Raw genomic sequence first — 13,221 nt, 5'->3', positions numbered from 1 at the left:
AAAATTCGATTACACCATTCGGTATCCAACAGATCAAAGGATTTGTTACGCTAATCTGGAATAAGAACGCATCACGTGCGACGAAGGGAGCCGCGGCACAATTTGGAGTACGCTTTGCAATATTCATAACTTCCCGGTGGAATCTATAACTTTAGATACGAGTAAGTTACGTTGTTCTTAATATTTTAATCGAAAGCTCTCTTCAAGATCTATCGATGGGGCGTATAAAAACACTTGTTGAAATGGTTACAGTGAAGGTTCATGTCAAAATTACGTGACGAAAACCCCCCAAAAAATATAAAAATCTTGCAAGATTGGAAAGAGCGGTAAAAGAGAAATCAATTGATACGAAAACTATTGGTACTAAATTACTTGAAGGTCTGAAAAATCCAAGTTCGGGTGTTAAAGCGTTTCACGTTAAACATACTACCGTGCCACTGACGAAAGCTCCTGGTAATCAGGAAAATTGGAATCTAGAGATTACTGCACAGTTTGAAGATGTTCTTACAAAGGGGCCCTAGATAGTTAATAAACCAGTTTGCCTCCTCTTTTGACGATTTCGGTGAAATATTAAAAAGGCATGGTCTCTCAAGAACGGATGACTGTTTTAAAGTTAACAATTAAATTTGTCGAGCCTATTTATAAATGTTTCTATGATTTTTGTTAGGATGGAAAAAAACTACACTTATTTTCCTGAGCATGACAATGGTTTTATAACTAAAACAAGCCGAATTATGAGAATTCGATGAAACTAAGACATTTTATTTGAATCACAATTATTTTCGAAATAACTATAGAAAATGGGCTATTTGATAATTGCGTAAAGTAAAAATTTTGTTTCCCTTATTACTTTCACAAATAAAAAAACAAAAAATCAATTAACTTGAAGCCTCGTGGCAATGACGAGGTCAGTGAATTGATACTAAAGGGCGAAAGCTCTAATCCTCTACGGTAGCGATGACAAGTACCGCCCACAGTGGTTTTACTAATTTAAGAAAATTGCCTCTTAAAAATCTTGAAAAGGCCATTTATAAAAGAAGGCATTAGCCATTCTTACCTGTTTTAAAACTAATAAAACGCTCAGTCATTAAGTGCAAATGATTATAATCATTAAAAGAATTTCTAGAATAAGAATGAGAGTACGAGCGAATGGTACTTCAAAGATGGCAACTTTATAATTGGAGACGAGTAATAATACTGATTCAATGCTAGTGTATATACAAACCTCCGATTGGAATAATATATGCCAGTAAACAATAATATTGCTGGAATAATACATAGAAGTAATTTGATGTATAATAGTATATCAACGGTGTTATTATTTACATAATATGTAAGTTGTAATTACATATTTGTATAAAAAACACTCGAAAATTCTTTTATAATCCATCACCAAACATTTCTAAGTAACTGCGTAATTTCGGAAAGGAAATCTAAATTGGATCAGACACATAGACAGTGTTTACCATCGGGCGTTGAAGAGAATTAACAGGCTCTCTTGAGCAGCTTGAACCGCTTGGGGCTTAAAATAAGATGTTTCGAAAACACTAACGATACCAAACAACTTCCTAAAATTCGGTGTTCAGTGTAGGTTTTGGGACAGTAACTCCCATATCATTTTTACAGCTTGTAGTAAAAAATGTTTTAATACTTTACCGCATCCTGTAGTACCTTATTTAGTAATTCTTTTTCGTCATTTAATACCACTCATATTGTATATAACTTTTTGTAATCACTTAAATCATTTGCGCTGGTCTAGATTAGACATTTACCAGCTCTTCGTGCTACAGTGACCTAATTGTTACCTATAACTTGTATGAAGATGGTATCCTCTCTAAAAACATCAAAATGCCTTCTTGTTGCATTCACTTACGTATCTATGGAATATACAGTAAGGGAATGTAATGGTATTGTGATTGTAATAAATTTAGAATTTGGATTTTCTACAAAGGTATATATTTTGAGGTCTCCTGAGTCCCAAAACCCTGGTCTCGCGAGAAGATGAGTGTATTTCTGTGAACAGCGTGGTTCATAAACAAAAAGTCATACGAAATGAATCAACATATTTAAGACGAGTATATTCCTGGGATGTGACAGCTTTTTCGATAAAATTGACTAAGAGGAAGTACCACTATAGAGAATCTATTTTTCACATTCCATTACATTACGCCGTCGTTATTCCAACTACAAGAAATGTTAAAATTCGAATTTTTAAAACAATTGAAAAATAAAAAACTTTGGTTCACAATTTTCACCATCCCTGGTCTTTAGACTTTTAAAAGTTACAAAAATAGCAATAACTTTCAATACTAGCACACCAATCTACACAAAATTTGGGGGCATATGTAGGGTGATAAGTAAAAGTTGTGTGATGTGCACTACAAGCTCTTTGGTTTGTGCCCAGAAAAAAACTCGACGGGTTGGCAAAAAATTTAGGCCAACCATTACCAACCAGAAATAACCTTTTCTGTACTTGCCTGAATTTCCACCGTTTGACAGCTGTGTCGCAGCATCTACATAACAAGGGTTTTTGGCCACAGAAACGAATTGAGGCCATCTGTATCGGAGGAAAACTCTTGATTTGAAAAAAATATATTGTAAAAAAAATATATATGTATATATATATAACCTTCCCATACAACCTCCTATAAGCTTCATAAATTTATATATGTTCTCAAAATAAATCGAGTTATTTCCATATTACTCTAAATATTTTATATGTTTAATAAAGAAATTATTTTAAAGTATGATTGTGCGGCATATAACCTTTGTATTTTTTTTTTCCATATTAACTAACTGAATAATACAATTTTCGGGCATGGCTCGGTCTGGTCATTTCAATACAGAAAATGTATTACAAATATACAATAATCCGAAGAAAATAAGTATAGAATAGTATATTATTAGTATAGTATATATTCAAGCTAACAGCCCTGATGAAGGCTAGAAACTAGCCGAAACGTTGGCACAATTAAAAAAGTTACATTAACTTATTTGTGTTTCATTTTTACCGCACCACCAACCATCTTCTCCTCGTGCAAGTCATCCACGGTCAACTATCTCTCATAATTATAGTATAGTATAGTAAGTGGATAAGCAGCAACTTGTATAAAGAAACAAAATTATCTCGAAGAGTAAAACTGAAAAATGAAGGTCTCATTTGCAGATTTATGGCCAATCCAGAGAGGAAAAAAATGCATGGCTATTAAGAAAATAAAGAAAAAGCGCTGAGTTTCGTTATAAAAGAGGTGGGGCAGATTGTGGGAGCTAATGGGACTCCCTTAAGGGAAAAGTCAGATTTGGTTGAAACAAAAAGAAGGCGCAGGTACCCTATGGTTGCCTCGTCACGAAGTCTTTAAGCCTCACGATCCCAGCATTGCTTTCTTCATTCCGTCGAAATTTCTTATGTATCCTCACTCAGTGATTCTTCAACAATGCCTCCTCATCGAGCGTATTCACTGAATGCTAATACATTAATATGGGATCAAATCCTAAACATGATCATCAGTTGGCAGACAAATTATTTTTATAGTAATATAGTACAAAGTATATTTATATTATTGTGGAAGACTGGCCGTGATCATAAATTAAGTAATAATAATAATAAATCATAACTGCAGTTGGGTTCGAGAAATGGTTAAAATAGTATATATTTAATTATATATAAGTAACAACTCAGTTATAAATTTTTAATAATCAAATCAGAGCTTGAATTTTTATAATTAGTGATGCCATAATGTCAGTGATGTTATAATGAAATATATTCATCCCTACATTTATATTTATTCATAACTTCTGAACCTCGTTATGAATAGAATATGTGTGTCAGATCACTGGAAAAGATAGAAGATTACATAGATATGGTTAAACAAAGAGAAAGAAAAAAAATTGTCGAAGGAACAAAAAACAAAAAAAAAAAGAATTTAACTCTCTTTTTCTTTTACATTTAGTTATAATATAAAAAATAGAAAAAATGTAACGTAACATCATCATAAAAAAGAACACTCTATCATATTGTAAATATTGTATCTTTGTTAATTATTTTATATTGTATCTCATAAGACTGATAACTATGCTTTGCATTGTGGCGACCCAATATATTTGGGCAGCACTGCTTGGTAATAAAGCATTTCTTTTTAATTTTTAACTTATCAGGCCTTATACTTATAAAGTATATATAAACAACAACTCCTGAAAATATTTAATTATATAAATATCATTCCATAGATTTTATTAAACCTATAAAATATCAAATTTTGTTATATTGTCTCTTATGTTATTTTTATATGATTTTGATATTCCTATTTTGTTTGGGATATTCCAAGAAATTTGCATGAATTTCGCTTCAGAAAAAAAAAAATGTTTTAAAAAAATAAAAAAGTATTATGTTGCAAATATTGTATCTTTGTTAATTATTTTATATTATATCTCATAAGACTGATAACTACGCTTTGGATTGGGGCGACCCAATATATTTGGGCAGCACTGCTGGGTAATAAAGCATTTCTTTCTAATTTTCCAAATACGTGGTTTGTTACCATAAATAAACCACCGCTGTTGCAAATTGAAATTCATAAGTATATATACGGATTCACTATATTTATCACATAAAACGAAAATCGGTTATAAGGTTCATAAACGTTCTTTACCATTTGTTAATTATAATTAACATCTTTGTATTGTATTCTGTCCAATTTATTTGTTACCCTATATATTTATAAAGTATATATAAACAACAACCTCCTGAAAATATTTAATTATATAAAGAGCATTCCATAGTTTTTATTAAACCTATAAAATATCAAATTTTGTTGTATTTTCTTTTATGATATTTTTATATGATTTTGATATTCCGTTTTGTTTGGAATATTCCAAGAAATTTGTCTGAATTTCGCTTCAGAAAAAAAAACATCATTTGAATTCTTGTAAACCTTAAAAAATATAGAAAAAATTAATTATTAAATCCTTTGTCTTTCTTTTTTTTTTTTTTTTTTTAATTACGTGGTAAAAAACATTTCACCTTAGTATTTTTAATAAGTATAATTTTTGAATATGATTCGTTTTTCTTGTTTTGTTTTTTTAATAAAATTGAATAAACATTTGGATGCTAAATGTATTTTTAATTAATTTAATATTCTTTAATAATTGTAAATGTTGCCTTTAACTCTTAATTGTTGAAGCACCGATTCGTAGAATACTTTCTTGCAATTTTTCCTGTCTAATTTTTAAGATAATTCAAATATTCTTAATTCAATAGTTAACATAGATACAGATTTCATAAATTGATTAGAAATCAATGATTCGCAGATTGTTTGGACTTCAATATTGGAGCTGAAAATGTAATGACAACGGCCATTTTAATCAGACGAAATGAGAACCGAACTCAATATACGGGAAAAATTAGTTGCAAACCCATCAGAATATTTGTTGTGAAAGAATTGAACATTATTCATAAATTCAATTTAAAAAATAGAAGGTAAGAACCTAAAGAAACTTTGCCAGTAGCTCATCAAAGTTTAATGAAGTTCATTTCAAAGTGTTGCTCCCTATCTAAACTTACAGCCATCCTCAGAAAGTTTGTTATCAACCAACATCTTAAATAAAAAATGATTGAGAACTTGATAATTTTGAGTTTTAAAAATCTGGTCCGGTGCGCGCATGGCATATACCTTCACTTACTGCTCTATTTTAAGTTGAAATTAATCCTTCCTTGTTTTAGGACAGGTATTTTATATCATTTACTGTTATAATATTTTTGGACTAATTTTCCAAATGAACCTTTCAGCTATCAGATCGACGAACTCCAATTTTAATAGAAACAATAATATTTCTCGATTTAAATTTTTTAACATTTTTCTCTTGCAATGGTATGACAGAAAAAAAATATAATGGTTAACTAGAATAAACATTGTGCTCTTATCCATCATCTATTGATCAATTGATCAATATTGAAAATATCAAGAATGATTTTATGGAGTTAGTAATCCTATCATCTGAGAGGTTCAAATATAGTGGAATTGAAAAAGTAATATTTTAATAAGAATGCTTACATGACAATATAACAGTATCTGACAAGCGAAACGGAAAATTTGCGCACAGCCTGCAAGTCAAACCCGTGTTAAAATAGATTTTTTTATTTAAACGAGTTTCGTCATTCTTCATTACCTTCTTTGGCATTCTATATTAAATATTACATTTTCCAAAAACTTTGGCTTTCCAACGGTATATAAAACGCTTTATTTCCGAAAATGTGTTTTAGAACTGAAAAAAATATTTTCCTCTTATTTCCTCTAATTATCTAATCCTTCCATATTTTGTGTTTATCCGTTTTTTTTACTAATAACAAAAATGTGAATAAATTTCGAATAAACAAAATTTAGGGTAGTTTGGGAGGCAATTTTATGAAATTCGTCATTTAAGCCCATTTGAGACAATTTCAATGAGGATAACACCTAGCTGATATTAATGACCATTTAACTGTTTACTGATGTCTAGCTTAATCCAAAACGCTAGAGCCGTTTTCGAGAAAAATCAATCCTATAAAGCGGCAATTCTGGTCAGTCGAGATTATCTGAAAAGTCGCTGCTACATTTACACTCATAAGTTGCAGTCGCATATACTCCTTCCATCCTTAAATATGTAATTTGAGTTTCATAGGGCTTTTTGTGTTACGCAAACAGATACAAAGGCCACTTTGCGAGACTCGGTTTTTTAGAAATAGGAGACCTCAAAACGCGTATTTCTGGATAAAACTCCTAATTACAAATTTTTCACAGTCGCAATACCTTTCATTACTATGTATTACATTATCCAGTAAGTGGAAGTAAATATAATTTAATAAGCCTACAATTATTATTAATTGAGTGATACAATAAATCGATATGATGGGTCGAATGTCATGTCGACCCTTCGACAAACAAATCGAATTTGAGGACACTACATCTCTTGGTCACATGAAGGAAGACCAAAGATTGAAATATTTTTTCTAATAATCTTTAAAACGCCTACAGAAAGGCAAGCGTTATCAGAACATGTGTTATAGAACCATTTGTGACCCGCCTGTGTAGCCGGCGGTGCCATAGAGGTGTTTGGTAGCAGGCTTATCTTGTCCATCTTCCAAGGGACAACACTAAATCCTTTCCCCCATCCTCTGTCGGGAATTTATTTAGGATGGGACTTTTTTACCCGGCAGAGCAGCCAACCAAACTGATTGTATCGACATACACAATTATCCAACCCTTTAAACAGATTTATATACACCAAAGCCAACAACACTCATTGTTCTTTTCCTGGAGACTCCTTTGTTCAGGAGGAAATTATTCTTGTATCTGTATCTGTTCGCTTTTTTTTGTAAGGACAGAAAATGAAAAATAATCGAAACGTAGATTTAAAAAAAGAAAAGGGAAGAGAAAATATGAGTGTAAGAAAAGACAAAGCTGGATCAATATATCATGTTGATATATTGATCAATATGTTCACAATAATTCATTAATTTCATCTCATATAGGATGTAACAAAAAATAACGATTCATTCAAACTTTAAGCACAGATACACATTGTCCTAGTAGTAATTTTTTTTTTTTATATTCGCATTAAAAATTTAAACTAAATCACCATTGTTACTAAATATCAATTTTCCAAAAGAGCTTGAATATATAGGTGTTACAGGAGTAATGTCAATAAATGAGGATGAAATAAATATTTAGTGCAATTCAGTGAAATTTCAGAAATTTCGTTTAGTGCAAACTATCTCAACTTTTGATCTCAATGTGTTGTCGACATACGATGTGAAATCAATTACTAAAAACAAATCCATATTTTAAACTCTTAAAAAATAAATAAAAAGTAAAATTGTTGAATAGAGTAAAAACCATTCGGAAAAATTATGGAAATAAAACCTAGAAAAAAAAAAATAGGACAACAAAACATCAAGTACTCTTATTGCCAATTGTATCTAACAATTTTTGACATTCTAAATTTAATCTCAATTTCTATTTCAAATTTAAACTTTGCAAAATTGAGAATTTTGTCACCGGTGGAAAACTGATAAAATGAAGCCACTTAGTTTAAACCCTCGAAAATTCGTTCGAAACCAAATATTTTTCTGAACATTATTAATTTTTAATCGTTTACTTTTCTTTTCGATCGAAGCGGTATTTTCCTATAAATTGGTTGCTATTTAATAAGAAAATTCATTGTAAATTCTGAAACAAAAATTGAGAAATGTTCAGTTACAAAAGAGATATTTCGATTTCTATGTCACAAGTTGACAAAGGAATGAGACAAGAAGGTGTTGGTAGTATTAAATAACGATTTCTCTAAGCTATCACACCATCTTTATTATTAAATAATTAGGCAAAAAATTAGGTTTTATAAAATTGAAATAAGTAGTACAAGTTAAGCGTTATAAACTGTGGTAATTGGTACCTCACTTATATTGCATTTCTCTTTATTTAAAGCAAGAAGTGAGGTAGAGACAGGTTTCAATTTAGAAACCAAAAGCTACTACCAATATCGGGACGGGTAGTGAGTGACACATCGGGGAATATCTTGACAAGTTCACAGATACCGTCTTTCTACTGGTCTTAGCTTTCATATGGGAATAGATAACTGAAGTATAAAATAATTGGAAATTAGATCAGATTAAAAGATTAGTGTAATTAAAACAAATTAAATTGGCTGTTTCATGAAAAACCGACAGAAATATATGGTTTGAAATTTTGTTTATATCTTTACAAAGGATAATGGTTTTAGGAATATATAGATTTTGTTAATTATTTAAATTTAGGTCATAGATTATATAATGATGTTTTACGAAGCCTTTGATTAATTGAGGTATCTACTTTCTTATAGAAAGATTATTTTTTAAATTTAATTATTTATTCATAATACTCAAACCCTTCCCGGCATTACAATCTCTAGAAACTATCTGAATATTACGGGTTTTAGAAAATAATATGAACAGATTAAAGGACTTTTATATCAAGTAGGTTGTTGCTTTCGTTCTTTGATGAATATTACGCATTTTGAAGGGCAATATTAGTTTTCATACAAAGGAAATCCTGTATGACCACATTCGAGGTTTTGAAATTCTGATAAATGATCAAAAAATTACAGTGACTTAAGAACAGGACTAAGAAGATAACATAAAGAAGAGATAAATCAGAGAAAATCATTGTAACTATATTTAGTCATTTGAGCAATATTATTTTTTAAAAAGTGACACGATAAAGATAATATAATTTATAAAATAAAACGAACAAATAATTGTTATGTATATGAAAATATCATTTCAATAATTCCCTAAAGATATTCTGAAACTCGTAAAATTATAATATAAATATTTAGTAGTTTGTACTTTCCATGTTCTCCTTCATTTAAAATATATAGTCAACCCACGTTTCGGCGTACTCCTCCGTTTGCAGGGTTTTCTTGTATAATATTTTTTTTTGTTTTTCCATAGCAAAGACATACGAAGCTTCCTGTGTCCTATCCATATCATTTTATTTCACACAGTACGACAAAGATAGATAATCTGTTTGGCATTCTTCTCTTTCTCATTTTAAATCTTGTAAATTTAATAAAATAAAATTATATGGATAGGGTACAGGGAGCTACGTAGATCTCTGATATTATAAAACCAAAAATTTGCTATACAAGATATCTTTTAAAGCGGAGGAGTACTCCGAAATATTGGTTGATTTTGTATATTTTAAATGAAGGAGAATATAGAAAGAAGAAGTCACTAAATATTTAGGTTATACAAGAACCTTTCCGGTATAGAAGTGTGGTGTAGGATAAAAATATGTTTTTTTTTTAAAGGATGTTTTGGATAAGTATACTTTTTAAGAGCGAAAGCTTAATCAGCCTAAATACGAAGCAAAATTTATGAGACCGAAAGTAATAAATGATGGCCGAAACTTTACTGCATGTCTCAGCGTCTGTGATTGGATGAGACGAAACAGCCAATTACGAAGCAGCTATATTGGTCGGTAGTATTCTCTTGTAGCTAATTGGATGCTCCAATGACAGCTAACTCTCCGGGCCGATCCATCGGCGTGCAACTGTGCCACTTCTTTCTTCCAGCTCCAGCTCTATAACACTAGGTTCCAGTTTGTATATGAAGATAATTTTTTTCACCAGAGATTTATCGTTTAAATGAGAAGCAGAAAAGAAAATTGGTCTCCAAAGCGACATAAAATCAAATTGTGATCATAATCAGAAGCTGTCATTTTCATTTCAGATGAACGTTATTAAACAGCAATCAAAAAATTTAGAAAACGAGTTTTGATGAGACAACTAAGTGAGATTATGTTGAGTCGGATTCTCTTAAACACCAATAAAGGTTTATACGATTCGTTCAAAATTACAATATAAAATAAATAGTATTTATAGGGTTTATTATTCCCAAAGTAGCTATGTTCTAGAAATATTTTCATATATTTCAGTTTTTTTTTTTAATCTTTTGTAATATATTCGGGTGAAGAGTGTTTGTTAGCGCTAACTTTAGGAACTCTCTTATTTGAAAAAAAAAATGCGTTTTTAAAACCATTTATTAAAGAAGGCTTTATGCTTTATGTCATCACCACACAAACCATAAACATCTATCAATCTTGAAAATAATAGCTAATACTTTAATTATAAATTATTAGTTTTCACTCGAGTTCAAAAGGGTTTGTACTTTTCTGGAAGAATTAGCCCTTTTATACACTTACTTAACATTTAATTAATTTAACATTCGAACAACATATTAAAAATAATTAAATGATTTTGAGATTTAGACAGACAAACGAAAATATTTATGATTAATGGAATAATTAAGATTGAATACGAAAAGTTCTTTTAATCTGACCTACTGAACATTCATCATACAATTCACGATGAACTAGAAACTGGAAGAATAAAACAATAATCAATTAAAGAATAATAAACGGGCTAATTCTTCTAGAAAAAGTAAAAAATAATAATTGATACAAGTTCAGATGGTTCACTACACTTACTTTATTAGGTTAACTTTAGAAAACTTGAATTCAAGGAGTTGGATCAAGAAATTATAGTAAAATCTAGTTTATGATAACGGTTATTAAAAAAATAAAATTTATAAACTTCATTTATAAGACTACTTTGTTAACCTATAAAATACGTTTGTTACAATCTGTAATGTCATTGGATTCGTTAATGGTCTTGAAACTGTCATTTGCTTAATCCTGTTTCCCATGTTTTTTTTCCGAAACGAAGTGAAATTAATAAATATTATAATTTTGATTTTTTCCAATGTATTTGTGTACAAAACCGTCCTTGGGTCAACCTGTATACTTTGGTAGATCGCGTAGATAGAACCTTGCTTTTGCACGATTCCAACTACTTTTACTGCGATTTTGGGAAACAAAGATTCATAAATCAATTTGATCATTAAAAATGGCCCTAGATAGAACCATGTCACACTACTAGTTTTACTGCTTGAAATTTATTTGTGGTCTGGACATCTTTTTTATGGGAGATTTCTAATCGAAAATACAATTTTGTTAGTAAGAGCCTTGTTTAACTTAGGCCAAGACATGGAAAAAAATCACCCTTATAATTATATCATAGGAGAGAGAAATGAAAGGATTCACTTTAAAATACAGCTTTTACAGTTTATAGTTAAATTATAAAGTTTTTTTTTTTAAAACAGTTTAGAACTTCCTAGTAAATAGTCATTTACTCATCCTGTGTACAAACCAGGCATGTTTTTAACGCGAGCGAAACCACTAGGATCTCTACACATGAGTAGTTTTGGTTACTATATCATGGATGGAAAATAAAGCACACTAAAGATATGTTCACAAAAATCGTTTTTCTTATGCAACTAACGTACGTTCCGTGGACATAGCTTAATTTAACGTTTTCTATTTGTCATCTAGAGATAAAGAAACATCAGAATCACTTTATATAATTTTTAAATAAAACTTTACTCATCCTAAATATTAAATTATTTCAATATTCCAACGATGAATAATTTTTATATGTAAAAAGGAGTATTTCTGATCATTCTGAGTCTCAATAAGGCTGGTGAACAAATGATTAATTGTGAAAATTGGACTTGTTGACTGTTCACTAGTAAACAATAATTAATAATATTCTTACTTTGTATAATGAAGAGTATAACAACGAGTAAATAAAAAAAAAATTATAATTATATTATAATCGGATAATTTCGATTGATGTATCAACTATAACAAAAAATATGAAGATGTTATCTTGAAATGTTTTTATAGCTGAGGATACATAAGATGAAAGTAATCCGAAACGTAAGTTTTAATTGGTTGGTAATATAAATCGTTGATATTTATTTATAAAATATAAATACCTTTTAAAAAAATAAATCAATAAAATTACGAACCTTAAAAATAACATAATGCCTTTGCATCAACACAAGGTAACGTAAATATAAACAGTTAAATGAGACAGAGAGTGGAGCTACGAAATAAACATGGACTAGGACTCACCATGCCGGGCTGTGGTACCATCTTGAAGGCAGAGTGGAGACTGGCCGGTGTCGGGGGATAGCGCCCAGGAGGAAGCTAGAGGATCAAGGACGAGGAGCCCAATAGTATGGCCGCTCGCTGTCTTGTTCATTTACGTAATTGGGCGGCAAAACAGTATTCCTTTTTAGCTTTCGTTGAATTTTTTTTATTGAACAAGTTTGAAGGTTTGAAAACATATATAAAAAAGAATCAGATAATTTGAGTACTCGTTTTGTTTTTAAATAAAAACCTAATGGGTCGAGTATGTTCTGCATTCAAATAAGGTTATGATTAATAATGTCAATAGCGATATGCCAAGTATAGGAAAATGCTCCCTCTGAGTTTATACGTATACCATCTGTAACATTGTAACAGGCAATACAAAATTTGAAAGGATACTGTCAATAAACATCTCGGACTAAAATTGGTTTCTTAAAAATCGAATAATATTCTCGCACATCTGAACCACTGAGATTAAGTGATGCGAGCGGTGGCATGATGCAAATTCGTTGTTAACAAAATACAATCTGCCTTTAATATATTTGTTTACAATTAGATGAAGTATAATTATAACAATGTCAATACCAAATAAAATTAATAAAATAATTTATCTTGTGTCATAAAACAACGAATTTTCACTCGACTACAGCGAAGGTAATTTGTTTAGAGGTGTCATATAACCTGCTCATTGGTGTGTTTGTAACAATTATTATCC

At 30.2% G+C, this 13,221-nt stretch overlaps 1 protein-coding gene across 4 annotated transcripts in view; it reads right to left on the bottom strand.

Moving 5' to 3' along the window:
* The window catches only part of ome (dipeptidyl peptidase 4 omega), a 218,515-nt gene that overhangs the window by 23,106 nt on the left and 182,188 nt on the right, over positions 1–13,221 (bottom strand). Inside the window, exon 1 of one of the 4 annotated variants that reach the window (XM_014431721.3) lies at positions 12,489–12,556. The exons of the other annotated variants lie outside the window; for them this stretch is intronic. Within the exon in view, the coding sequence (XP_014287207.1) occupies positions 12,489–12,509 (21 nt within the window). The 5' untranslated portion in view covers positions 12,510–12,556. Of the gene's footprint in view, positions 1–12,488; positions 12,557–13,221 lie in introns of those variants that run through there. 4 annotated transcript variants of the gene reach the window in all.

Source organism: Halyomorpha halys, unplaced genomic scaffold (genome assembly GCF_000696795.3).
Source record: "Halyomorpha halys isolate HHAL.00 unplaced genomic scaffold, Hhal_1.1 Scaffold999.1, whole genome shotgun sequence".
NCBI lineage: Eukaryota > Metazoa > Arthropoda > Insecta > Hemiptera > Pentatomidae > Halyomorpha > Halyomorpha halys.
The sequence above is the reverse complement of the archived record's forward strand: the minus strand, read 5'-3'. Positions and strand labels throughout refer to the sequence as shown.